Raw genomic sequence first — 25,431 nt, forward strand, 5'->3', positions numbered from 1 at the left:
CCACTTTCCCCGAAGTCACTGTCGGCTTGGCATCCTCTGTCACCCTCTCCCAGTGCAGCCAGGGGTGGTACACGCCTGTGTTCCCAGTACTTGGGAGGCTGTAACAGGAGGGTTGTGGGTTTGAGACCAGCCTCAGCAACTTACCAAGACCCGCTGCAGCATAGATAACAAGCACTGCGGGCGTGGCTTGGAGGTAGCGTGCCGGTGGGCGCAGGCCCCGGCCTTCCCCGCCGGCGGTGGCTTGTGTCCTGGGGCCCAGCTGTGAGCCTCTTGAGAAGAAGAGCCAGAGTCAGGGTGACGCTCTGCTCCCCTCGCTCTCTGAGGAGAGCGGGAGCTTCAGGGAGGCCTTGGGGTGTTATTACGGCAGCAGAGTTATCGGTCCAAGAGAAAAATGGCGAAATAATAGTCGGAGGCCCAGCTTTGAAAGTGGAGGCCAGCTGGAGCGCTGGCCCTGCGCAAGCCCGCACTGTGCCCCCAGGACATCGCGCTGATGGATGACCGCCAAAGAGAAGAGTTCATCGGCAAGATCGGGATCTCCTCCGAGGAGAACGAGGACGACAACTCCGACGGGAGCGCGGACTCCGAGCCCCACAAGTACAGCTGCAAGAGGTGCCAGGTACCGGGCCGCCGCCGCACAGAGTCCGGGAGGGGCTGCGGGGACCCGCGCCGCCCTGGGGACGCCAGCTGGGCCTCCTGCCTGTCCCAGCCCACCGTGCACACAGGTGGGGCTGCTGCCCCGGCCCCCCACCCCTGCATGAGCCCGCCCCCCACGTGTGGACGGAAGGGGCTTGCTTCAGGGGGCGGCTTGTTCCTAAGAGCTCCAGCCCCACGGTTCCTTCCACGTGCCCTGTGAGCGGCAGTCTCCTGGCAGGCGCCCCGCCCTGCGTGCCCCCTGCCTCTGTGGCACAGTAATGGGCCCTTGTGGGTGTCGGGCGCCTTGGGCGTGGTGAAGAGGCCCTGGGTGGGGTGTCAGTGGTCCTCCCTCCCCGTCCCCAGCTCACCTTCGGCCGCGGAAAGGAGTACCTGCGGCACATCATGGAGGTCCACAAGGAGAAGGGCTACGGCTGCAGCATCTGCCACCGGCGCTTCGCCCTCAAGGCCACCTACCACGCCCACATGGTCATCCACCGCGAGAACCTGCCGGACCCCAACGTGCAGAAGTGAGGCTCCGGGCTGCGTGGGGGTGTGCAGAGCTCCGGCTGCTCAGCCAAGGCCTCGGGGCCTGTCCTGCTCCCCCAGGTCCAGCCTGGCCGTTCCCGCCAGCACACGCCCAGGACACAGTGGCCTCCATGCTCTTTGGAGGCTGATGGGCCCCCAGGGTTCTCGGGCTGCTCCCTGCGCCCGGGGCCTCTCCCCTTGGCCCGCAGGGGCGTCTTCTCCCTGTGTCCTCCAGGCCACCCACTGCCTGTGCCTGCGTCCTGGTCTCTTAGAAGAACACCAGCCCTTTTGGAGATTGGCTTAGGGCCGCCCTCGTCACCCCGTTTACCTTTCCCCATCTGTAAAGACGCAGCCACGTCCTGAGCACATGAGATGCAGCCGCCTCGGAAGAGGGCGGGTGAGGGTGCCACAGTGGTTTGGGGCCCACCTTGAGGCGTGACCTTCGTAGTGAGCCACATGGCACCCTTCGCCTATGCGCTGCCAATCACGGTGTGGGGCGAGCGCCCTCGCTGCCAGCTGCCCTGAGGCCAGCGTCTGCTTTCAGGTACATCCACCCCTGTGAGATATGTGGGCGAATCTTCAACAGCATCGGGAACCTGGAGCGCCACAAGCTCATCCACACAGGTAGCCTGGCCCGGGTCCGCGGCCCCGGCCTGGCCGGGCGGTGCTGTGCAGGGCTCGTGGCCTCCTGGCGCGGCCTGCGTGACCCCACCGTGGCAGCCTCGTCGCCCCCGAGGTGCTCAGGGACCTCAGGGAAGCCCCACGGGGCAGGACGAGGCGCTCACCAGGGGCCGCCTCGGACACAGCGTGTGTTTGCAGGGGTGAAGAGCCACGCCTGCGAGCAGTGCGGGAAGTCCTTCGCCAGGAAGGACATGCTCAAGGAACACATGCGCGTGCACGACAACATCCGGGAGTACCTGTGCGCCGAGTGTGGGAAAGGTAGGTGTGGCGGCGCGCGCCCTGAGGGGGGAGCTGCCACCGCGAGTGTCGGGGAAGGTGTGGGCTGCATATTTATGCAGGAGAAGCCTAGGGGAAAGATGGAGTTGTCCAAAAGGCAAACGGAAGCCAGGTGTGGGGGCGCCTGCCGGGCATCCCAGTACTGGGGAGGCTCACGCAGGAGGATCGCAGGTTGGAGGCCAACCTCAGCAACTTGGCAAGACCCTGTAGTGCAGAGGCAGACGCCCCGGAGTGGATACCCAGTGTCCGTGCAAAAGCAAACAAAAGGCAAAAGGACTCATTGAACCGGGCGTAAGTGCTCTTCCAGGTGAAGCTGCACGCAGCTGCGCTCGTACCAATGCTTCCGTTCCTTTTGCCACTGGGACTGAACGCAGGGGCGTTCCACCTCTCAGCTGGACCCTCCAGCCTGATTTTATTTCTTACTTTGAAACAGGATCTCACTAAGTTGCCGTGGGCCTTGCTGAGATGCTGAGGCTGGCCTTGAACCTGCGATCTTTCTGCCTCAGCCTCCCACGTACTGGGATTAAAAGTGTGCGCCACCAAGCCTGGGTGTGGAGTGGCTGTGAGACTTGCTGATGGTCCAGCAAATCCCTCTCGCGTCACCTAGGGCTGACTGGACTCGCTGGGACCCTGGGGCCATACTTGTAATAGTGTGAAGCCAGTTACATAGCGCCAGATTGGCAAAGTAGCCCACGTAGATAATGAAACAGCCCAAAAAGATAATTCCAGTATGTTAAGATTCCAACCCATTCCTGTTTGAAAAATCAGAATGCCTCTTTCGTTCCTCCTGGCTGTTCCTGGGACCACCCAGCTTGCTCTGGCGGGGAACAGAGCTATCCCCACGCAGATTCCAGACAGATCAAGTTTGTGCACTTTGCCATTGAAGCTTTTAAACATTACATATTCAAGAAATAGTTTTGCTTTTCTTTTGTTTGGCTTAAAAAAATTAAATAGAAAACTATGAAAAAAAAGTGAATGCCTATAATTGCACTCACCAGACAGCCCCTAACAGGGCGTATAAGACAGTATCCCTGTAACAGAGACCCTAACCCTGACCGCAGGCACCGCCACCTTCCCCTTTCCTCACCCGCCCTCCGCCCCCTCCGGCACCAGCAGAGCTGCTCCTGCGCCCAGGCGGCCCTGGGCAGGGATGCGGTGGCAGGTTCTTGTCATCGGCAGTGGCTGAGCGAGGACAGCTCTGAGCTGCTCGCTGGGATAGTATGATGGGCAGAGGGGCCCTGCTCTCCAGCCCCCGCCCGCCCCAGCACCATGCCCAAGTTTAAACTTACAGAAGATGAGCAGGGCCCTGCGGAAGGTCGGAGCGGGCAGCATTGGCAGGGCTGGCCCTTCTGGATGCAGAGACGCCACACCAGGTCCCCGAGGACCCGGACACCGCTCAGTGGTCCTTAATGTTGGGGGCTGGGTGAGGAGGGCTGTCCGGGGAGCCCAGGGGACAGGGCTAGGAGGTCAGAGCCACATCTCATTACATACGTTTTAATATATAAAATGTATTAAATAGCCCCCAATTTTTTAATGAATTCTGAATAGTTTAGGTGAAATACTGGTTATCATTTGTGCAAATAAGCAACCACTGTGCTTGTTCTTTACGTATTCTGTGTGTGTGTGTGTGTGTGTGTGTGTGTGTGCGCGCGTGCGCGTGTGTGCTGGGGATTGCACCCATGGGCGTTCTGCCTCTGAACCACACCCCCTTTGTACTCTTCATTTTGGAACAGGGCCTCACTAGGTTGCTGAGTCCCTGAGTTACTGAGGCTGGGGTTCAGCTCGCTGCTCTCCTGTCTCAGTCTCCCAAGTATTAGGATCACAGGTGTGTGTCTTTGCGTCTCTTGTTTTTTCTTTTTTATTTAGTGACTCTCTTGGAAGTCTTTATATATCAGAACAGGAGACATTGCCTACATTTTCTTTAAAGCCGTGACAGGTTTCCATTGAGAGTTCATAGAACCAGACCCTTTATCTACTTACCGAGGAGGGGCCTTTTGTTTCGGGGGCTTTGTTTTTGGGTTTTGCAGCCGCTGTCTCTGTAAACAATACTGCAGGAAGCCTTCATGTGTGGCATCTCTTCACATGATTTTCCTAAAAATTCTAGACTTGCCAGTAGATTTAGTCTCGTCTAAGTGGGCGAGTCAGCCTGTGACCTAACCTCATCACCAGTCGTGTTTGCCCTTAAGACAAAAGAGCGTGTGTGACTTCTTTTACTCAGAAGATTCAGAATGGTTTTTTGAGGTAAAACTGCTCTTCACAGCTGGCTCAGGGCCGGCCACCCTGGGAGCAGCACGCTGCTGGCCGCTCGCGCTCCCCCTGCTGGCTCAGCGCGGCAGTTGCCTTTCAGCAGGCTGGGTCTGGCCCCAGGTTTTCGAATTCTGGAATTCTTAAACGGGTTTTTTAGGTGACTTGGTGAGAGCGGAAGTGGCTAGGGCTGTTTGCCAGCGGCAGGCGGAGCCAGGGCAGGCTCCATCCCTCCTCCCCGTGCCGGCTCTTCTTCCTGCTGTGAGGTCAGCAGTGACCTCTCGCTGCCTGCTGCTGGCTCTGCCTGAAGCCAGGGAAGCGGGACAGTCAGCTCAGTGAGTGTGAGCCGCCTGGTGACTGGTGAGCTGCCAGCAGGGCGCCCTGCACAACCTCACTCTCCACCCCCGCCAGTGTCCTGGGCCTCCGCAGACCCTTCCTCCCTGGATCGAGCTCGTCCCTCTCTCCACAGGCCCGAGTGTGTGAGGTGCTGGCTTATTCCAACTTCTTAAGATTGGTCACATTAAATTAAAACAAAATTGAAAGTCATTATTTAAACCATATTGTGTACTCCTCGTTTTAGTTAACATTTATATTATCAAGACAGACAGGAAAGCTTAGTCATCCCTGTCTCACTCACCAGATGACCCAAGTGGCTCACACTGGTATGACAGGTTTTCCGGGCGTGGTGGCGCATGCCCATAATCCCAGTACTTGGGAGGCTAAGGCAGGAAGATCGAGGTTCAACAGCCTCCCCAACTTGTGAGGCTCTCGGCAACTTAGTGAGACCTCGTTTCAAAATAAAAAATAAAAAGGGCTGGGGAGTAGCTCAGAGATAGCATGTCCCCAGTACCACACACACACACACACACACACACACACACACACACAAGACATGGCAGTTTGATGACAACCCACGTGCTGGCACACAGACCTCTAGATGTCACAACAGGCATTGGGGGGCCATAACTCCCCCACCCCCGGGGCCCAGCCTTTCTGCTGGCTCCGCGGGGGAACCATGCACCCAGGTCCTGGGCACGGGCGCTGCTGGGGTGCGGGCACCCTGTGCCAGCCATGGAGGGTCAGCACGTCTGCTTGTGCCCCCAGGCATGAAGACCAAGCACGCGCTGCGCCACCACATGAAGCTGCACAAGGGCATCAAGGAGTACGAGTGCAAGGAGTGCCACCGCAAGTTCGCGCAGAAGGTCAACATGCTCAAGCACTACAAGCGGCACACGGGTGAGCGTGTGGTGGGCGCGGCCCCGGTCCTCCTCGCCGCCTGGAGGAGCTGCCGCTGTGCCCCCACCCCAGCTCCCCTGAGCTCCAGCGGGCCGGCATAGGGCTCCCAGTCCTGGCCGCCTGGAGGCGCTGCAGCTCCAGGCTCCCCCGAGCTCCCCTGAGCTCCAGCGTGGTCCGCTGCACAGGTGTGAGCCGTGCGTGGGCCCAGGGCTCCCGGTCCTCCTCGCCGCGTGGAGGCGCCGCAGCTCCGGGCCAGCTCGGCCAGGCGGGTAGGAGCCACGTGTCTTTCCTCTGAATTTGGCCGCCGTCCCAGGCTGGGTCCCTGTAAGCCGGCACCACTGTGGGGCACCCTCCCCTGCAGAGGGCCAGGGACGCGGGGTGGGGGCGATCCTTGTGCCTCTGCAGCATTTGCTGTTTTTCCTTTTTTAAATAACAGTTTAACTTGGGCAAGGTGATGTCTCATGGTACTTTTGATTTGCATTTCCCCGATGGTTAATGATACTGGCATTTAAGAAAATATATTTGTGTCTATTCAGAACGTTTGTCCATGTTTTAATAGGGTGAATTGGGAGTTTTGTTAAATTTTTTATTTTTTATTTTTTAATTAATTTATTTTAGCTGTACTGGGGATGGAACCCAGGGGTATTCTGTCTCCAAGCTATACTTATTATTATTTATTTTTTTTTTTTTTTGGTGGTACTGGGGTTCCTGGAAACGCTTCTATCTCTGGGCTGTACTCCCAGACCTATTTTATACTTTATTTGGAAACAGGGTCTCTTACGCCAGCGCTGCTGGCTTTGAACCCGCGCGATCCTCCTGTCTCCGCCTCCCAAGCGTGGGGATTACAAGCGTGTGCCACCACATCTGGCTCCAAGCTATATTTAAAATTAATAAAAAATAAGTTAAAAATGAATAATAAAAATAATTATTTTTTATTCTTTTTTTTGAAACAAGGTCTCTGAGTTGCAAAGGGCCTCACTAAGTAGCTGAGGCTGTCTGCGAGCCGCAATCCTTCTGACTCAGTCTCCCCAGTGCTGGGATTATAAACGTGCCCACTACGCCCAACTTATTAAATTTTTTAGTTCCTTATATATTCTGGATATTAGTTGTTTGTTGGATGGATAGTGGGCATATACCCCCTCTCTGCAGTCCATCTCTTCACTTTGTGGACTCTTTCCTCTGCTGTGCAGAAGCCTTTTTGATATAATCCCGTTTATCAATTTTTTCTTTTGCTTCCTATGTTTTGAGAGTCATATCTAAGAAAATTGTTGCCTGTACCAGCGTCTTCAAGTGTTTCCGCTCTATTTTCTTCCAGTAGTTTCAGAGTTTTAGATCTTATGTTTGGGTCATTGATCCATTTTGAGTTTATTTTTATACAGGGTGAGAGACGGGTCAGGTTTTAATCAGAGAATGGATGTCCAGTTTTCCTTCTGCCGTTTATTGAAGAGGCTGTTCTTTCTCTGTATGTTTTGGGCTTCTTACAAGGGCTTTGTAGTGTGTCTTGAAGGCAGGTAGAGCGATGCTCCGGCTTTGTTCTTTTTATTCAAGATTGTTTTGGTTATTCTATGTCAGTTACACTTCCAAATAAACCTGAGGGTTGTGTTTTTCTAGCACTATGAAGAATAACATTGGTGCTGGTGGGGATCGCATTGAATATGCAAATGCTTGGGCAGTCTGGACATTTTAACAATATTAATTCTTCTAATTCATGAACATGGGATGTCTTTTTCATTTTGGAGTTTCTTCTTTATTTTATTAATGTTTTGTGATTTTATTTTCTTTCCTCTTATTTTGTACCAAAGCTTGGATCCAGGGGTATTCTACCTCTGAGCTACATTCCCAGTCCTTTTTAACTTTTTATTTTTAAACAGGATCTTGCTAAGTTGCTAAGAGTCTTGCTTAAATTGCTAAGGTTGGCTTCGAACCTGCTATCCTCCTGTCTCAGCTCTTCAAATATTTCTATTATACATGTACACCACCACACCCAACATATTTTATAATTTTCTCTGTAGAGGTCTTTAACTACCTTGGTTAAATTTATTTCTAGGCTGTTTCTTGGGGGGGCGGGTTGTGCCGGGGTCCAGCCCTAGCAGGAGTCGGGGGTCGTGTGTTGGTGAGAGAAGAGGCGAGGTCCAGTGAGAGAGACTGACACGGGAGACCAGATGGCAGCTTCTCCACCTTTACTCAGGATTTGTTACAGTCTTTATACTTCCTTTCTTGGCAGGATAGACAAAACCACAGTCATGCAAGCAGAAAAGTTGAAGGACAGGAAAAGTCTTTAACAGACTTCAGGGCAGGGTGCCAGACATTTAATCAATCATAGAAAGTATGCTTTGCCTCATATCACAAGGTCAGCTTGAGCTTAATCTTATATGTTGGCCCAAACTAAGGTCAGCTTGAGCTTAATCTTTGGCCCAGACTTTGTCCTTGGGGGAAAAAGAAAGATCTTTGCTGACTCCGTCTCTCACATGTCACTGCCCATCTATTTTAGTTATAATACATATACATAAAATTCCAATTACACATATTCAAATAATTTTAAAATAATTCTTTTGAAGGGAAAGGGCTAGTTTTTCTCGCGGGGGACTCAGTCTTTGCGTGTCCCTGGCCGAGCTTTTGCTCAAGGTCTGCGTGAGATGCTCTAGCAGGGTTATTTGTTTATTGTTTTGTAGCTATTGTGAAGGGGATTGCTTTTATAACTCTTTCCTCAGGAAATTTGTTATTAGTGCATATATTTTTTGCATACTGATTTTTGTATGTCAGTTTTGTATCCTACATCTTTACTGAACTTGCTTATCAGTTCTAATGAACTTTGTATGGAGTTTTTGTATATTTCTATTTAGAGAAACATTCTCTGAAGACAAGGATAATCTCTGACTCCCTCCTTTTCTACTTGAATGCCTTTTATTTTTCTTGGCAGATTGTTCTGGCTAAAACTTTCAGTACTACATTGAATAAAAGCAGCGAGAATGGATACCTTCTCTTGTTCCTGATTTTAGAGGAAATGCTTTCAGTTTTTTCTTGTTCGGTATGATGTAGCATATGGGTTTGTCATATGTAGCCTTTATTGTGTTGAGTGTGATTGTTCTAGACCTCATTCCTTCAGGGTTTTTATTTTGCAGGGATGTTGAATTCTATCAAGTGCCTTCTCTGCATCTTTTGAGCTGATCATATGAATTTTAGCCTTCATTCTAATGATATGATGCTGTTGACTTTCATATGTGAACCATCCTTGCATTCTAGGTTACATCCCACTTGATTATGGTGAATGATGTTTTTGATGTGCTATTAGCTTTCAAAAAACAAAAAGTTTAAAGAGTATTGTGTGACCACAGCCATTCTGTGGTCTTTTAGGCTTAGCCTATTTCTCTTCTGCTTGTACTTGGTCCTGGTTTTTATTTATTATTTTATTCCTTATTGTATGTCTCAGATATGCTGCCTGATATCTTTTTGGACTAAGTGGGATGTAGGTCAATTAATACCTTCGAAGAAACTATCGCTCTCTTCCTTTGGTGTAGATGTCTTCCTACATCTCTTCACTTCTTCAATATGAAATGGCACCGCAGAGGGGTACATTTTTCAAGCCACACTTTTCTGGTTGGGTTTGGGAGTGAAGATTCATTGCTTATTGTCTTTCGACAATCTACCTTTCCCCAGAGGCGCCGCAGGTACTGCACATGTCAAGCGTAAGGGATCTTTAATGCGCTGTTAGGGCAAACGCTTACTCAGCTCGTGAGGCTCAGCATGCCTTCTCTTGCAGGGATCAAAGATTTCATGTGTGAATTGTGTGGGAAGACCTTCAGTGAGAGAAACACAATGGAGACCCACAAGCTCATCCACACAGGTAGGCGAGGCTGCAGAGACGTCCGGGCGCTGCCGCAGTCCCGTGCGGCCGTCTGGGCATGTGGGGACGGACCACCTTTCTGCGCTGTTGACTTTTCAATAATTTTGGTGCTCTCTGGTCCTCACGGCCGTTCCTTGGCCTCTTAAGACCCACCAGAACTGCTGAGTGTCCATTCTTGAATTTTCGAGTGTTGGTGTAGCCGTGCTCCGGGGGATGATGGCCACGCGTTCGTGTTTGTCCCGGGCCATGCTCATCCCCCTGGCCTGCCCTGGCTGGCAGCTCCCGCGGGAGCAGTGGGCATTGACTGTCGCTGCTCTGCTCATCAGGGGCTGGGCATTGGGCGGCCCCACAGGTGACCTGCCTTTCTCTTCCCTCTCTGCGCACGCTTGTGTGAGAAGTGGGCAAGCAGTGGGCATGCTCTGTGTGCGACAAGAAGTACGTCACCGAGTACATGCTGCAGAAACACGTACAGCTCACCCACGACAAGGTGGAGGCGCAAAGTTGCCAGCTGTGCGGGACCAAGGTGTCCACGCGGGCCTCGATGAGCAGACACATGCGGCGCAAGCACCCCGAGGTGAGCCTGGGGCCTCTGCCAAGCTCTGAATACGTTCTCCCCAGAGCTGCAGCAGGATGGCAGCAGAGCCCGCCCCTCCTGCTTCTTCCCGCTGAAGTACCTGATGTGCACAGGGGGAGCTTGCACGCGCCGGGGTCCCCACAGAGGCTGAGAGGGAGAAATGGCTCACCCTGAAATGCTCACCCTGAAGGAAGGCCCGGGGAGCTAAATCATGACGTAAGCTCCGTGGAAGGAAACGCAGGGAAAAAATTAAGCTTTAAGGAAGAAAACACGGGTGAACAGTTACACGTTACTGGAAGGGGAGACTTTCTAAGCATAGAAGTAATGACCCAAAAAGCCAGGTATGGTAGCACACATGCCTGTAATCCCAGTCCTTAGAAGGCTAAAACAGGAGATTCGAGGCCAGCCTCAGCAACTTAGTAAGACACTGTTTCAAACTGAAAAGGGCTGGGGTCTAGCCCAGAGGTAGAACACCGCTGGTTTAAAAAACCCCAGTAACACAAAAGAAAGAAAAGAAAAAAGAAAAAAAAAAGAAAGAATAAGCAAAAGGCAAACTGAAAAAAACGGGTAAAGTTTTACTATCTTTTTTGTGTGTGTAGTACTGGGGGTGGAACCCAGGGGCATTCTACCTCTGAGCTACACCTCCAACCCTTTTTTTTTTTTTTTTTTTTGGTGGTACTGGGGTTTCTGGTAACCCTCCTACCTCCGGGTTACACTCCCAGACACCTATTTTTAATATTTTTATTTGGAAACGGTCTCTTAAGCCAGCGCGGCTGGCTTCGAACCTGCACGATACTCCTGTCTCTGCCTCCCAAGCACGGGGATTACAAGCGTGCGCCACCACGCCCAGCTCCAACCCTATTTTTTATTCTTTATTTTGAAACAGGGTCTCACTGAGTTGCAAAGGGCCTCACTAAGTAGCTGAGGCTGGCCACGAACCTGTGATCCTTCATTCTCAGCCTCCCAAATGCTGGGATTCAAGGTGCGTGCCACCACTCCCGGCTAAGTTTTACTATCTTTAACAGATGTAAACTGTTAGTGTTAAGGCTGATAACCATTCACTGAGAAAATCACGAAGAGCCCAGTGTATGTGGAGAGAACATTCACAAAAGGGGAAGTAAACATGATTTCAAGAAACACAAAGAAAGCATTCGGCCTCCCCTTGGCCTCCTTGTGGGTCCCAGACGTGTGTGTGTGTGGGTGGCGGGAGCCGTCCTCAGAGCCGCCTCGGTGTTTGAGTGGTCGTCAGCATGTTGCAGAGAAGGGCCTGTGCCTGGTGCTGACATCTAAGTCCAGGGCTGTCACTCCCTGCCGGCTCTCTTGAGCAAGGCCATCCTTAGGGCTGCGCAGCACATGGCTTTCCCCGTTTTTTTTCTGAGCCGAGCAGAAATAGAAAGATACCTGCAGGGCTGCCGGGGTGGGAGCTCTCTCAAACACCTCTGTAGTTTTCTCCAGTCCGGTGGTCTTCCCGTGGCCGGTGCCTGGTTGGCAGCTCCCTTTGATCAGTTAGTCCTTCGAGAGCGGCAGGGTGGTGCCCCTCACTGTCTCTGCCTCTCACAGGTCCTGGCCGTGCGGATTGACGACCTGGACCCCCTCCCTGAGACCACCACCATCGATGCCTCCTCCATCGGCATCGTGCAGGTGAGCAGCGTGGGGCACGCCCACGGGGCACGGGGGCCTTCAGATGCGCACGTGCACCGAGCGGCCCTGGAGGCTCGATGCTGTGGGCACCTTGTGCTTCCTCGTCCAGTTTCGGGTATTTTGGTTTATCTCCCCAGAGCCTTTTAGAATAGTCCTAATTTTCTAGACAGGTTCTACGACCAGTTTTCTGAATGCTAGTGTATCTTGCTTTGGAGAATAGATGGAAAGCTTTTCTTTCCAGGAAAGCTTAACATAATCAAATTGTCTGAATAATCAACATAAGTGTAACTATATTGGATGGACCGAGGGTTTTTTTTTTGTTTGTTTGGTTTTTTTTTTTTTTTGGTGGTATTGGAGATAGAACCCTTCTACCTCCGGGCTACACTCCCAGACCTATTTTATATTTTATTTGGAAACAAGGTCTCTTAGGCCAGCGAGGCTGGCATTGAACCAGCGCGATCCTCCTGTCTCCGCCTCCCAAGTACGGGGATTACAAGTGTGCCCACCGCGCCCGGCTTGGACTGAGGTTTTAAAGGCCTTTCCAGTCAGTGCGTTTACAACAGACCTATATTTGGTACAAAGAGAACTCGTCACGCTTCAGGTTGCTGGCGACCACATCTGCTCCTGTGTGATTCTGGCGACCACATCTGCTCCTGTGTGATTCTGGCGACCACGTCTGCTCCTGTGTTTCTGACGACCACCTCTGCACCTTGTGCTTTGTGGCAGTGTTCCACAGTGCAACATGCACTGAGGTGATTGGGTCACAGGAGGGAGCTTGTGGAAGCCCACGCGCAGCCTAGGACCCTGATGAGCCACGGAGGGCAGATGGGGAGCGGTGCAGTGCTCGCTGAGGCAGGCCTCCTCTGGGCCAGCCTGCCCTGGGCAGCTTTGCCAGCCCATGCCCCTCCCGGTGCCCTCGACCCCTGCAGAGCAACCCGCAGGGCAGGACGGCCTGGACCCTTTGCTGTCCCCAAAGGAGGTGCGCCATATTGTTATGTGGCCAAACCCAGTGAAACCCAGAGTTGTTTCTCCAGTGAGTTTCTCATTCCTGGGGAGAGCTCCGATTCAGAGGCATTGTTCCTAGTCTGAGCTCACGACTAGGGCAGGAACATTTCCCTTTGCCCAGTGGCTTAAAAAAATTACTTTTTAAAGATGTTTATATCTGGTCTTGCGCAGTGGTACATGCCTGTGATCCCAGCAACTCAAGAGGCCATGGTAGGGGGATTCAGGTCTAGGCCAACCTGGGCAGCTTAGTAAGACCCTGTATCGAAATAAAAAAATAAAAATGGCTGGAGGGGATGTGCTTGGAGGTTGAATGCCCCTGGGTTCAAACCCCAGCATCAAGAAAAGGAAAATGTAAAAAGCAAAATAAAAACCAAGCTTGGTTGGTGCGTGCTTGTAATCTCTGTACTTGGGAGGCTGAAACAGGAGGACTGTCAAGACCAGCCTCAACAACTTAGCAAGACCTTGTTTCAAAATAAAAAATAAAATCAGTTGGGGGGGTGTAGCTCGGAGGTAGAACACCCCTGAATTCAATCCCCAGCACCACTAAATGAGTAAGTAACTAAATAAATAGACAAATAAATAAAGGTCTGGGGGTAGCTCAGTGGTAAAACACTCCTGGGTTCCATCCAACCACCAGTACTGCAAAACAGCAATACCAACAAGAGACGCGTGCGTCTCAGCACAGGGCGTGGCCAGGCTGCTTTCCAGGGCAGCTCGTGGTCCAGGAGCCTTGCCACTGGGCCGCGGTGAGTCTGGGCAGTGCAGGGTCGCCCTGGCCACTGCCGGGCTCCACCACTGGCCCGGCTCCTTGCTGAAATTGATCCACAGCCGGAGCTGGGCCTGGACCAGGAAGAGCTGGCGGAAGGAAAGCACATGAAAGCCGCCAAGCGCAGCCACAAGCGAAAGCAGAAGCCCGAAGAGGAGGCGGGGGCTCCGGTGCCAGAGGACGCCGCCTTCAGCGAGTACTCGGAGAAGGAGCCCGAGTTCACGGGCAGCGTGGGCGACGAGACCAGCTCCGCCGTGCAGAGCATTCAGCAGGTGGGTTGCTTGTGGTTGACAGGGGCCCCACGCCCTGGCGGAGGCAGTCCCAAGTGCACGCCCCGCGCCCAGCCCTGCGTGTTCCACGTCACGCCCAGGTCTTCACCTAGGCGTCGCTTTGCACACGGGTTGCCAGGTTTCTACCGCCCGGCCCACGTGCCACTGTGGCAGCCTGACCTCGTGTGAGCGAGATGCTTCTCCCAGGTTGGGAGTTCGGAGGGTGTTCCCGCTGCGGGGAGGTTCCGGGCGCCCTGTGGAGCGTGTCCCACGTGGAAGCCGGGAGCTGGGCTGCCAGCTGGGCCTCCTCCGGCCAGCACGGCCAGCCAGGCCTGCTTCCTTCGGTGCTGGCGTCCGTTTTCTCAACTGTCAGCATTTGGCTTTGGCGGCCCTGCGTCTTCCACCACTGGTGGAGACGGCGGTCCCGTTGCAGAGCCCTGTGCTTACCGTGTGCATCATCGCTGCATGGGCAGGGTGGCTTCCTTTCCTCCTCACTCTCGCTTCTGCAGATGTGGTGTTGTCCTCTTTAGCCATGTAGTGAGGTACTGTGTTGGTCACTTTTCATCATGGTGACAAAATACCTGAGAAAAGCCACGCAGAGGAGGAAAGGTTCGTGAGGCTCCGTTTCAGTGGCAGTCTCTGGTCACTCGGCGCCATCTAGGGCCGGTGACGAGGCAGAGCATGGCGCCGGGCACATGGTGGAACAGAGCTGCCACCTAGTGGTGGCTGGGATAAAATGCCTTCGAGTGGCCCCTTCCTCCCCCCAGACCCCTTCTCCTGTTAGCACCACTAGCTGGGGCCAAGCCTTTGGGGGCCTTCCAGTCCCACCCCTGGCGCACCCGATCCATGGGTGATGGCAGGACAGGTGGAGCATGGCTGGAGTCGACGGGTCGGCCGAGTCTGTCCCCTCTTCCCTCGGTCAGCTGCCAGCGGCGTCGTCCCTGTCTCTGCATTCTCTCTCATCACCTCTGTGGTTATCATTTGCAATTTGTTTCTCTCTTCCCTGGAAATAGTTTCTTGAGGACAGAATGAAGTCGGTTTCCTCTTTCACTAGTGTCCTGTCATTCCTCCGCTGCCGTGTGAGCGTGGGACTGCCCCCATGACAGGAGGCCCCAGCGCACAGCGCACGAGGGGAGCCTGTGGATTCTCCCTTTACAAAACCGCTCACCCTCTCCCGCTGCGTGTGCCTTTTCCAGGTGGTGGTGACGCTGGGGGACCCCAGTGTGTCTGCCCCGTCGAGCTCCGTCGGCCTCACCAACATCACCGTGACCCCCATCACCACCGCGGCCGGGACTCAGTTTACCAACCTGCAGCCTGTGGCCGTGGGGCACCTCACCACCCCGGAGCGCCAGCTGCAGCTGGACAACTCGATCCTGACTGTGACCTTCGATACGGTCAGTGGCTCTGCCATGTTGCACAACCGCCAGAACGACGTCCAGATCCATCCACAGCCAGAGGCCTCCAACCCGCAGTCCGTGGCCCACTTCATCAACCTGACCACCCTGGTCAACTCCATCACGCCCCTGGGGAGCCAGCTCAGTGAGCAGCACCCACTCACGTGGCGGGCCGTGCCCCAGACGGACGTGCTGCAGCCCCCGCAGCCGCCGGCGCCCCCGCAGCCGCCGGCACAGCCCCAGGTGCCGGCGGAGCAGCAGCAGATGTACAGCTACTGAGCGCACCGTGAGAGCCGGGACAGCGCGGAGGGACCGAGGATGCGAGCTCCGTCCAGCGGAAACCAAACAGAGAAAATGCAGGCGCTGCGTTGGAAGTAAGGCTGACGCGGCTTTGCAGAATCATCTCCAGGTTCCCCCAGCAACAGTACCAGTCTGTCAGCCGGAGAAGCAGCCCCTGGCAAGCAGGAGCGCAGTACCCTCTAGTGCCAGGTTATGCCTTACCAGGGTCCTGCAGTCTGGTCCCCGGCCACAGCCCCGCCCTCAGAACTGTTTGACAGGGCCGAGAAGGGGGCGCAGGAGGGAAGACACAGGCTCCAGCGGCGAGCAAAGCAGCTGGCTCCGCTGCTATTTCCTTGGGCGCTCAGTTATGGTATGAAAACACAGACTGTCAACACGGGTGGCGCAGCAGTGACGGTCTCCCTGCTCCTGGAGTGTTTCAGCGAGCGAGCGGGGGGTTACAGGGACTCTGGTCTTCTCGTCTTCAGGATACGGGCTGAGTCCAACTTGTCGTGTCACTGAGCAGTGCCCAAGCAGGCGTCCCGGCCTGCGGTGGGCAAGGGGTCACGGGAGGTCAGGACTCAGGTGCAGGAGTGTCCATCAATCAATTTTCGGTATAGTTTTTCATTTTTTATGTTATTGCAAGCGTATGTTATGTATTTAAGACTTCCGTTGTGGCTAATACGGTTTTTTAAGTTGTATTTTAACGTGATAAAGTCGTTTGCACTGTAGGACCGAGGGACCATGTCCAGTTCTGCACAGCTGCCGGCACGGGAGGCCCACGACGCGTAGCTGTGTGCGGAGGAGCACCCCACACGCTCCACCTGAGCTGTCTCAGGACTCTCCCCTCCAGCCACACCCTGCACGGAACAGGGAAGAAATCCTTGTTTCTCTCAGCCTAAACCTTAATTCAAAGAGTTAATGCATTTGAAGAGCAATTTCTACAAAAATATTGAATGAATTCAGCTCGTTGGAGGGGGAAGCGCAGGTATTTAGAAACACACAGAATGTGACTTCTGCGGTGGCTGTGAAAGCGGAAGCGGTCAGTCCAGCAGGGGAAGTGCTCGGTACCTCGTGGAGGGAGGATGGGTGGCGGGACCTGTGCCGGCACTGGTGCGCACATCCCGAAGCCCACGGCCGGGTCGAAGCCCTACCTACAGCTCGCAGCATGGGCACCTAGAGCGGCGTGGGGAGCCAGCTTGGTGTCATACCCCTGCTCTGTTTTTAACCCCATCCCAAATGAAGGGATACACTTGCTTTACTTTGTCCTCGATTTTACATCATCTGGACGCCATCCCAAAGAGACACCATCAGTGGGTCGCAGAGGGCATGTGCGGCCAGGGCAGTGGGTAGGGCCGGGGCGGTCTGGGCAAGGCAGATCAACTCTCAGCATTTGACCTCATTCCAAATAGCAAGCTTTGGAGAACAGGCCAGAACCCATTTTGTGCAATACATGTCTTGCAGAGCCCAGGAGGCGCCTCCCCACGCAGCCCTGGGTGGGCCTGTGGAGCCCTGGTCCTCACCGCCGCACACGCTCCTGGTCTCACCTCTCAGTGGAACTCGCCATGGGAGGTCATCTGACATTTTAATTTATGATAATTATTTTGTTATTTATGTATATAATTAACTGCTTTGAACATCAGAGTTTGATCAAATGAGCTTGGGCTAGGGGTGATTCATTTTCTAAAAAGTCTCCATTCGCCAAAAGAAAAGTCTAGGTATCCGAGAAGCCAGCAGGAGTGCCAACGGTCCTCAAATGCTTTTTTATTTTTTTAGGTTAATGACTATTTCTCTCACGTTTATAGACTCTCAAGGTTGAGTGGCCTAGTAGAAACCAGCAGGCCTTGGGCTCCTGATTAAACAAACATCCACTGGCATTTATATCTCATTCCTTTCCTTATGAAAAAAAAAAAAAGACCTTCTAAATGAATTTTATTTCTTTGAAAGAAGTTGTTGTGCCTAGAGCAAGACTGTGTCCAGAGTCTCTAATCAAATCTGGCCCCAGCCCAGGTGCCGCCACTGTATGCTTAAACACATGGAGGCTTAAACATAAGTCAACGCCAGACCTCCTCCGAGTTTTCTGTAGACACATGTGGTAGTAGAGTCCTTGTCTTAATGCAGTTGCCATGAATTTGCATATAAAACTGGAGAGCAAAAAAAAAAAAGGTACTACTATTCAGTCAGAAGAGTCACAAGTGTCCGTTCTGCCTGTACATCACTATTTATCCATGGGAAATATTTAATTCTTTTCCACTGATCAAAGGTGCACAGATTATTTGTAAAAAAAAAAAAAAATTAGATCAGGCCGTGTAGCCAGTAAGCGCTGCGACTCCATCTCGGTTCCTATCAGTACACCACGGGAATTTACTTGTGACCTGTGAATTGGTGAAGCCGTAGAAGCCAGCCTCTGTGATACCGTGAACCTTGCAGGTAGGGGCAGCGCCTGAGTGGTCCACGTCCCCGAGGTGTGCTGTGTTCTCTCAGGAAAAGGTCTGTGCCTCGCACGGCGCCCTCGGGAGAACCCTGTGTACGGAAGGGGGGTTCACATTTCTCCCGTTCTGTGTCCAAGGGCAGAAGTCTCCCGGCTTCCCGGCTGGAGCAGCATCTGTGATTTCTCTCCTTGGGTTTTGAAAGGCGTCGAGCCTACCCTGGGGCACTGAGTGTCTTTATGTCGCCTCTGTCTGTATGATGGTCAATAAAAGGTGCTGTGACCTGTGTTTTCAGTTCCTGGTCCTCTGCTCCGGCTGCCCACGAGGAACGGCTGCACCTGTGGGCTTTGAGGATGACTCTGATTCTTGCCATTGGCAGCATCTTGATTTCTCTGCAGTCCCAAGCCCCTAAGATATATAGATCATTTCGAATATTTCCTGAAATTTTCCATGAGAGATTTTTGTGGTGCTGGTGGTGGGGGGTATGGAAAAAGGCACAAAAGAGAATGTATGTGGCCTTTTTGGAGACTGAGATCAAGAGAATGGGCTCAAAGGGTCATTAAATGGGAAAACCACCCATTCCTTTGGCTCTGAGGTCTGAAATGGTCCCTTGTCTCCATCAAATACTACGTTATGTGTTCTCAATTGTTAGGGTGCTCATTTAAAGGTATGGGACACCTCGGTTATCCAGTCTCCTAAGGGATTGTACTCAGGGAGCCACATTGTGTGACAGACGGCACCCAGTACGCGCTCACTCTCCAGGGACTGGGACTCCTTCACTTAACAATATACAGTTACAAGTGCTGTGTCGAGTGTGCCTGGCCACGTGGCGCTCTGCACATGTGGTCAGCCTTTAACAACACTAGTGGACAGGGTGGTGGTAATCGTCACGAGTGCCCACCTGGTCCACGGGCATAACTGCCTGTAGTAGTTTGCTCAGCCACAGGCCACGTGATGGGATGGCACAACTAAGTCCCGGTCTGTGAATACCTCTACACACACACGCCTGAGACGGCTAAGTCCCGGCCCGTGAACACCTCTGCACACACACACGCCTGAGATGGCTAAGTCCCGGCCCATGAATACCTCTGCACACACACGCCTGAGACGGCTAAGTCCCGGCCTGTGAACACCTCTGCACACACACATGCCTGAGACGGCTAAGTCCCGGCCCGTGAACACCTCTGCACACACACACGCCTGATACGGCTAAGTCCTGGTCTGTGAACACCTCTGCACACACACAAGCCTGAGACAGCTAAGTCCCGGTCTGTGAACACTGTCTCCGCACACACAAGCCAGATCTTGTAGAACAGGGGAGCTGGCTGGCTCCTTTTATCCATACCTGTGTCTGGCTCGGGTACCCAAGCATCAAAGAAGCCCTAGATCTGTAAGGGTGGGGATGAGGGCTGGGCATGTAGCTCATGGGTAGAGCACTTGCCTAGCATGCATGAGGCCCTAGGTACCATTCCCAGCATCACAAAAACCAAGGGAAAGAGAGACTAGGACAGTCAAGCTTACGGGCACGGCGGTACATTCTTCAGGGTGTCTGGGTTGCCTGGACAAAGGACCAGCTGGACCACACTTCTACCCAAGCCTTGTGTTTCCTCCCTTAGCCAGGGACTGCGACTCCCCTGGTCCCCAGGTACAGGCATTTGGCATTTTCAGCATCCTGGAAATGTGCTGTGCTCCGAGGCTGCCCCAGAATCCAGCAGCCTGCTCCTTCCCTACCAACGGGGTTGCTCTCACCAGCATCCCACAAATGGCACCAGAGCGCAGGGTGTGCCTTTGTACGCAGGCAGCTGGCTCTAGAAGCAGTGTTGCAGAGAATGGAGCTGTGCAGGGCGATGCCGGAGATCAGCAGAGGGCCCACTTCCTAGTGAGGTGAGGTGAGCAGGGCTCTCAGAAGCATTTGCCTGAACAGGGAGGGAAACTAGCTCTAAACCCGCTTTGATGGAACCTGGCAAAGCTTAAAAGCAAAATACGAGGGCTTGAGACGAGTTTGAAGGTTCCAAGGACAAAGCGGTGCCGGGCGCTGTAACGCCCTCGTCCTGATTTGATCGTTCTGTGGTTCATTACACGTGTTGGATGATCACACGGCAGCCCGTAAACGCGCACAACTTTCACGTGTTAATTAAAAAAGGAAATCTAAAATTATAATGCAAAGGAAAATATGCTGTAGAAATCACTTCACAAAGATACATTTGTAAAGGAGGGAATGAAAAGATAAATCTGTGCCCAAGACACTTAAACTGAGTCCCAGAACAAACTCTAAGAATCTTTATAGGAATCCAAAAATATTCAGTGCTGAACACTGTAAAATTCAAAACGGCATCCAATGAAAATCATGACCCATAATGAGGAGCAAAATTAACTCACTCAAACCAACTTGGGATGATTAGGTTGGCAGACAAGGACATTGAGAGATTCTGTGTTTCACATGTTCAAAAGCTGAAGCAGAGACTGAACACGTTAAAGGCATAGAAGGTATTTTTAAGATCCAAACCATAGCACACCCCAATTCAAAGACTGAGATTGTAAGGATGAAATTTTAAAAAGGAGTCCATAGATGGGCATAGTGGTGCACACTTGTAATTCCTGTACTTGGGAGGCTGAGACAGGAGGACCCAGCCTCAGCTACTTAGTGAGGCCCTCTACAACTTAGTGAGGGCCTGTTTTAAAAATAAAGAATAAAAAATTGGGCTGGGGGTGTAGTTCAGAAGTAGAATGCCCCTGGGTTTGATGTCCAGCACCACACACACACACACACACACACCCCAAAAGAAAGGAGTCCAGGCTGCCTGTAAGAAACCTACTTTAAGGCAAATGTCTCCTCTCTAGGCTGGGCACTCCTCAAAGAGGTCCTGCCCAGCCCTGGGGCAGGACACGCATCCCACCTGGTGGGGGAGGGGCCTTGGGCTGATCAGCCTTAGCGAGCGGCCTGAACACCATGGGATAGTGAGGTTGGCAGCTCACCGGGGCCTGCTACTGGAAGGTCATGAAGTTAGGAGTTTATGCCCACACCCGCCTGCCCCCAGCTTGGGGCTCTTGACCTTCACCCAGTATTGCTGTGGGTTGAACCACATCCATCAAATTGTTGTTTCTGTGAGTCAAGAACAGATGGACACTGGCTCGCCATTCCATGGCCACAATCTGGTGTGCACCTGCTGGCTTGGTCAACATTCTCACTGAAATAATCCAGGATAAGCCGGGTGTGGCGGCGCACGCTTGTAATCTCAACATTCGGGAGGTCGAGACAGGAGGATCGCAGTTCGAGGACAGCCTCAGCTACTTAGTGAGGCCCTTCACAACTCAGTGAGACCCTGTTTCCAAATAAAGAATAAAAAAATAGGGCTGGGGGTGTAGCTCGGAGGTAGAATGCCCCTGGGTTCCACCCCCAGAACCACCACCACCACCACCACCACAATAATAATAATAATAATAATTAATAATAATAATAATAATAATCCAGGACTACTGACCACACAACTTAGAGGAAGGAGGTTTCTTTACATAGTTTCTTAGAGATTCTAGCTTCAGTCCGTATGGGGCTGGGTTCTGCAGATCTCAGGGGATGGTGTCTGGAAGCAGAGAGAGGGTGAGAGCATCTGCTCTCACCACGCGGAGGCCAGCAGCAAGGGAGCAGGAGAGCAAGAGGATTCAAACACAAGAGCTTGGTCCCCAAGGCCACAGCCCAGGGGCCACCTCCAGCCACACCCACCGCCTCGGGTATCACCAGGTTGTGGTAAGCCCATCACAGTGGATTTATCTACTGCTGAGACTACAACCCTCACTCTTAATTTACCAGCTCTGAACACCTCAGCACATGAGCTCTGCAGGGGACATCCTGCATGGCGCCCATTTCCTGAAAGCTGTCTGGCGGCCAGCTTGCTGGGTTTTTGGATCCCGGGAGCCTAGCATTCCGGTGTATGGTGTATGCATATGTGAAGAAACTTTCTTGCTCATGGTAAAAGTCACAAGCAGTCTGTTCTGAAGCACAGGCACGCTGGTGTGATGCCGGCTCAAACAGGAGGGCGGCCCACTACATCCTATTCTAGTTTATGGAATGACAAGATGCCCGATTTTAGAATTTCAAAAAAAGCCAATTAGTATATTGTAAGTAACTACGTGAAACCACACAACCATGAGTACACACACACACACACACACACACACACGCAGTCTGTGAAATCTGGAGAAAAGTGCGCACTGTGTTCTGTGGTTTAGTTAGCGGCCCCGATCCTCTGTCAGTCCCTCTGCTTGTATGACAGCTTTGTGTTTTGCTCCTTAGAAAGAAGCTGATCCAGAGTTCACAGGCAATTTGCTGAATCTATCTTATTTGAAAAGTAAAACAAAGACAATATCTTGGCTTACCATTCCTAACAGGGAATATGGGACGAACTTTCCATGTGTCTTGTCCTAGTACAAGAAACTGATGCTGGGTGTTGGTGGCACAAGCTTGTGATTCAAGTGCTTGGAGGATGAGACAGGAGGATTGCAGGTCTGAGGCCCTCAGAAACGTGCTGAGACCCTGCTTCAAAATAAAAAAATAAAAAGGTCTGGGGATATAAGTAGGAGGTAGAAAGACCCTGGGTTCAATCCCCAATATAAGAAAGAAAAAAGGAAAGAAAGAAAGAAAGAAAGAAAGAAAGAAAGAAAGAAAGAAAGAAAGAAAGAAGATGAAGAAGAGGAAAAGGAGAAAAATCTAAAGTAAAGATGTTTGTCTCTTAGCACTTACAGCTGTGCCCCTCCCATCTCTATCCCAGGCACCTGACCTCACCTCTGTAACTTGTCATCTCAGGAACTCTACATAAAGTGGGATCAGATATAATGTAACTTTTAAAAACATTTGCCTTCCAGGGTATTCTTCTCAACATGTAAGCCACTTTTAATTACAGTTTCTATTGAGATGATTAACATTTCCATGCAGCTGTAGCAGGTTATTTAGAGTGGTCTATTAGACTTTTCATATTCCCCAATAGTGAGTTTTCAAATCCTGTGATACTGACTTTGATGGACGTTGATAGCACTCACAGGTCTTATACAGATGACCTCATCTTACATAGGCGTGGTGGGGTGTGTGTTAAAATAGCCACAGTTCACTTACCTGTGCTGGTTCAGGTATCTCCCACCCATCAAGATACCAGGTATTTTCCTTCCTGAGATTGGGGTTTTCCACGCTGCAGACACCCTCAAGGTGCACCATGTTGCCGGGGCATCAGGAGTCCATCTCTCTCCTTGGCTGAGCCCACCATGTAGGAATGCCACTCTTCTTGAACCATTCACCCCTTTCGGGTTATTGGGATTTGGTGCTATTACTGCCAAAAGCTGCTATAAACATTCGTGTGCGAGTATTTTTGTGTATGTAAATTTTCATTACTCTGTCAAAATGCCCAAGAATCCAATGACTGAACTGAAGGTCAATGTATTGATTTCTTTAGGGGATAATTTTGGCCACCTGATAACCCAGGTTAGGTTGTTTACAAAGTGATTCACGGTTTCTGTATAACTGGTTTTGTAAAATGCTAAAAGTTATCCCCACCGTACTCTAAAAGCACAATTTTAAGTCTACAATCATGGTTTGAGGAGATAAAGGAAACATTTGCCAAGCTCAGAAGGATGGTGATGAGGAAGGACTCCTGACCTTTTTTTATTTTTAACTGTATTTTTCCTAAGTGTTGGGGGAAAACATTCTTCCTTGGTCAACAAAGCTTTGAAGCTCCAAACACATATCTGGATTTACTTTATCCACTAGGTATCCAATTGAAAATTTTAAATTGTAATGAGACTCAAAAATCCTGATTCCTGATGGCTCAGTCAAATCCAATGACCTCCCACCAGGCTCTGCCTCCTAAAGGCCCAGCCACCTCCAGTACTGGGATCAAGCTTCCCACCTCTGGGGAGTACAGAACCTGCTCTTAGGATCTTCCTATCCCAGGCAAAAACCTCCTCACTACAGGTGGTTACCTTTGGGACAGGTTAACATTGACTTTTAAATTTTTTGAAGCTGAAACTTGTTAATAGATTTTCGTGTGTGTGTGTGTGTGTGTGTGTGTGTGTGTGTGTGTGTGTGTGTAACTTGGGGGCATTCTACCTTTGAGCTATACCTCCAACCCTAGTTTTTATTTTTTTATTTTGAAACAGGGTCTCACTAAGTTGGGGAGGGACTTACTAAGTAGTGAGGCTGGCCATGAACCTGTGATTCTCCTGTCTCAACCTCCCAAGTACTGAGATTATAAGCATGCGCCACCATGCCTGGCAGATTTTTGGCTTTTATGTATATCTCGTGAGCATCGATAAAAAGATGTAATTGAAGCAATTTCTATTTAAACATCCAGCCTAGCAGGTAGAATAAGAAGGGGAGTCACTTTTGTGCTGATTCACTAGAGTAGGAACCCTACTACCACGGGCTCAGCTAATCCCCCCAGGGGCCCTGAAAGAGCTACCGCTTTACTGGGAATGATTCAGGGCTAATCATGAGAGGGTAGACGACACTGCTATTAAATACCAGCACCATGATGCTGCGGAGATGCATTTCTTCAGTTTCGGTCTCAGTTCTTGTTCTGGTTTAAATTTAGAGTGTCCCCCAGACCTGACAGAGTCAAGGCTACCATGTTGGACGCAGGCTTGTTTGCTGAGGAGGGTCTCTGGGTGTGGCTTTGGTTTTCTATATGCTCTCTCCTCCCCTGGCTTCTCTCTCCTGCCTTGTGATGTTTGAGCAGAGTCCTTGGGCTCTCTTGCTCCCTGCACCATGCCCTGAGCTCCGCAGACTTCACTTGGTCTAACAGGGACTGAACTCCTGAAATCTCCTGAACTGTGAGCATATAAATCTCCGTCCTCTTAGTCGTTGTCATCAGGTTTTCTGGGTCACAGCAGGAAGAATGCTGGCTGAAATAGTACTTTTGCAGAAATTGTGAATTGTGATAGGCTGCTTGCCCCTACTCAGGCCAAATAACGCTTTTGGGGGGAATAAGAATGTCAGTGTAGATGGTCTATGCTGAGGTGAGCGGCTTAGGCTCATGGTGAAAAACATACCACAGAGAGTCCTCAGAATGTTCCCGAAACAACCAGCCAGTGAAACTGGCACCAAATAGTACAGAGACTTCAACAAACAAAAAAATCCCCGGAAATCTGTTTTTCTTTTTTAATTTGTAAGGTAACAACAAATATTTTTGAAGGTAACAACAGAAACGCATCGTCCCTGCTGGCTCCTACACCTGTGAGTCATCGTGTCCCACATCCAGCCTTCCCACTCTGGATGGCATTAACTGCTCCCGCCCACACCTGCCTTAATGCAAATGAAAATCTTAAGTACCTTTGCCGGTATTCACCTGCCCAGGTCAGAGCTTGGGTCCGCAGAGCGCCTTGCTCTGTTCAGTGGACAGCTCGACCCAGCTGCTGTGACTCACAGTTACCGCAACTCAGGACCAAACCAAGTCTCATAGCTTTCAGATACCATTCGAAGACCAATGTGTCAAGCCTAGAGCAGAATGGTGGCTACACTACCCCAGAAGGGATTTCTTTTCTTATTAAGGAAACAAGTGAAGGAGGTTTTGCAGCTGCACATAGTTACCCGACAGTGTTCTGCACCTCGTGTGGGGTAACGGGGGACCCACTCCTGGTTATTCTCGGTTACAG

At 51.6% G+C, this 25,431-nt stretch overlaps 1 protein-coding gene across 1 annotated transcript in view; it reads left to right on the plus strand.

Moving 5' to 3' along the window:
- Window positions 1–15,367, plus strand: part of PRDM15 (PR/SET domain 15) — a gene marked incomplete at both ends in the record, with an annotated part of 42,690 nt that extends 27,323 nt beyond the window's left edge. The window contains 10 exon segments of the mRNA XM_080696776.1: window positions 479–616; window positions 997–1,160; window positions 1,703–1,782; window positions 1,978–2,097; window positions 5,464–5,595; window positions 9,356–9,439; window positions 9,838–10,013; window positions 11,574–11,654; window positions 13,488–13,697; window positions 14,891–15,367. Coding sequence (XP_080552902.1) covers window positions 479–616; window positions 997–1,160; window positions 1,703–1,782; window positions 1,978–2,097; window positions 5,464–5,595; window positions 9,356–9,439; window positions 9,838–10,013; window positions 11,574–11,654; window positions 13,488–13,697; window positions 14,891–15,367 — 1,662 coding nt within the window.
- Between the last annotated feature and the right edge of the window lie 10,064 nt (window positions 15,368–25,431).

This window comes from Muscardinus avellanarius (assembly GCF_963383645.1).
Source record: "Muscardinus avellanarius genome assembly, chromosome: 5".
Classification (NCBI taxonomy): Eukaryota; Metazoa; Chordata; class Mammalia; order Rodentia; family Gliridae; genus Muscardinus; species Muscardinus avellanarius.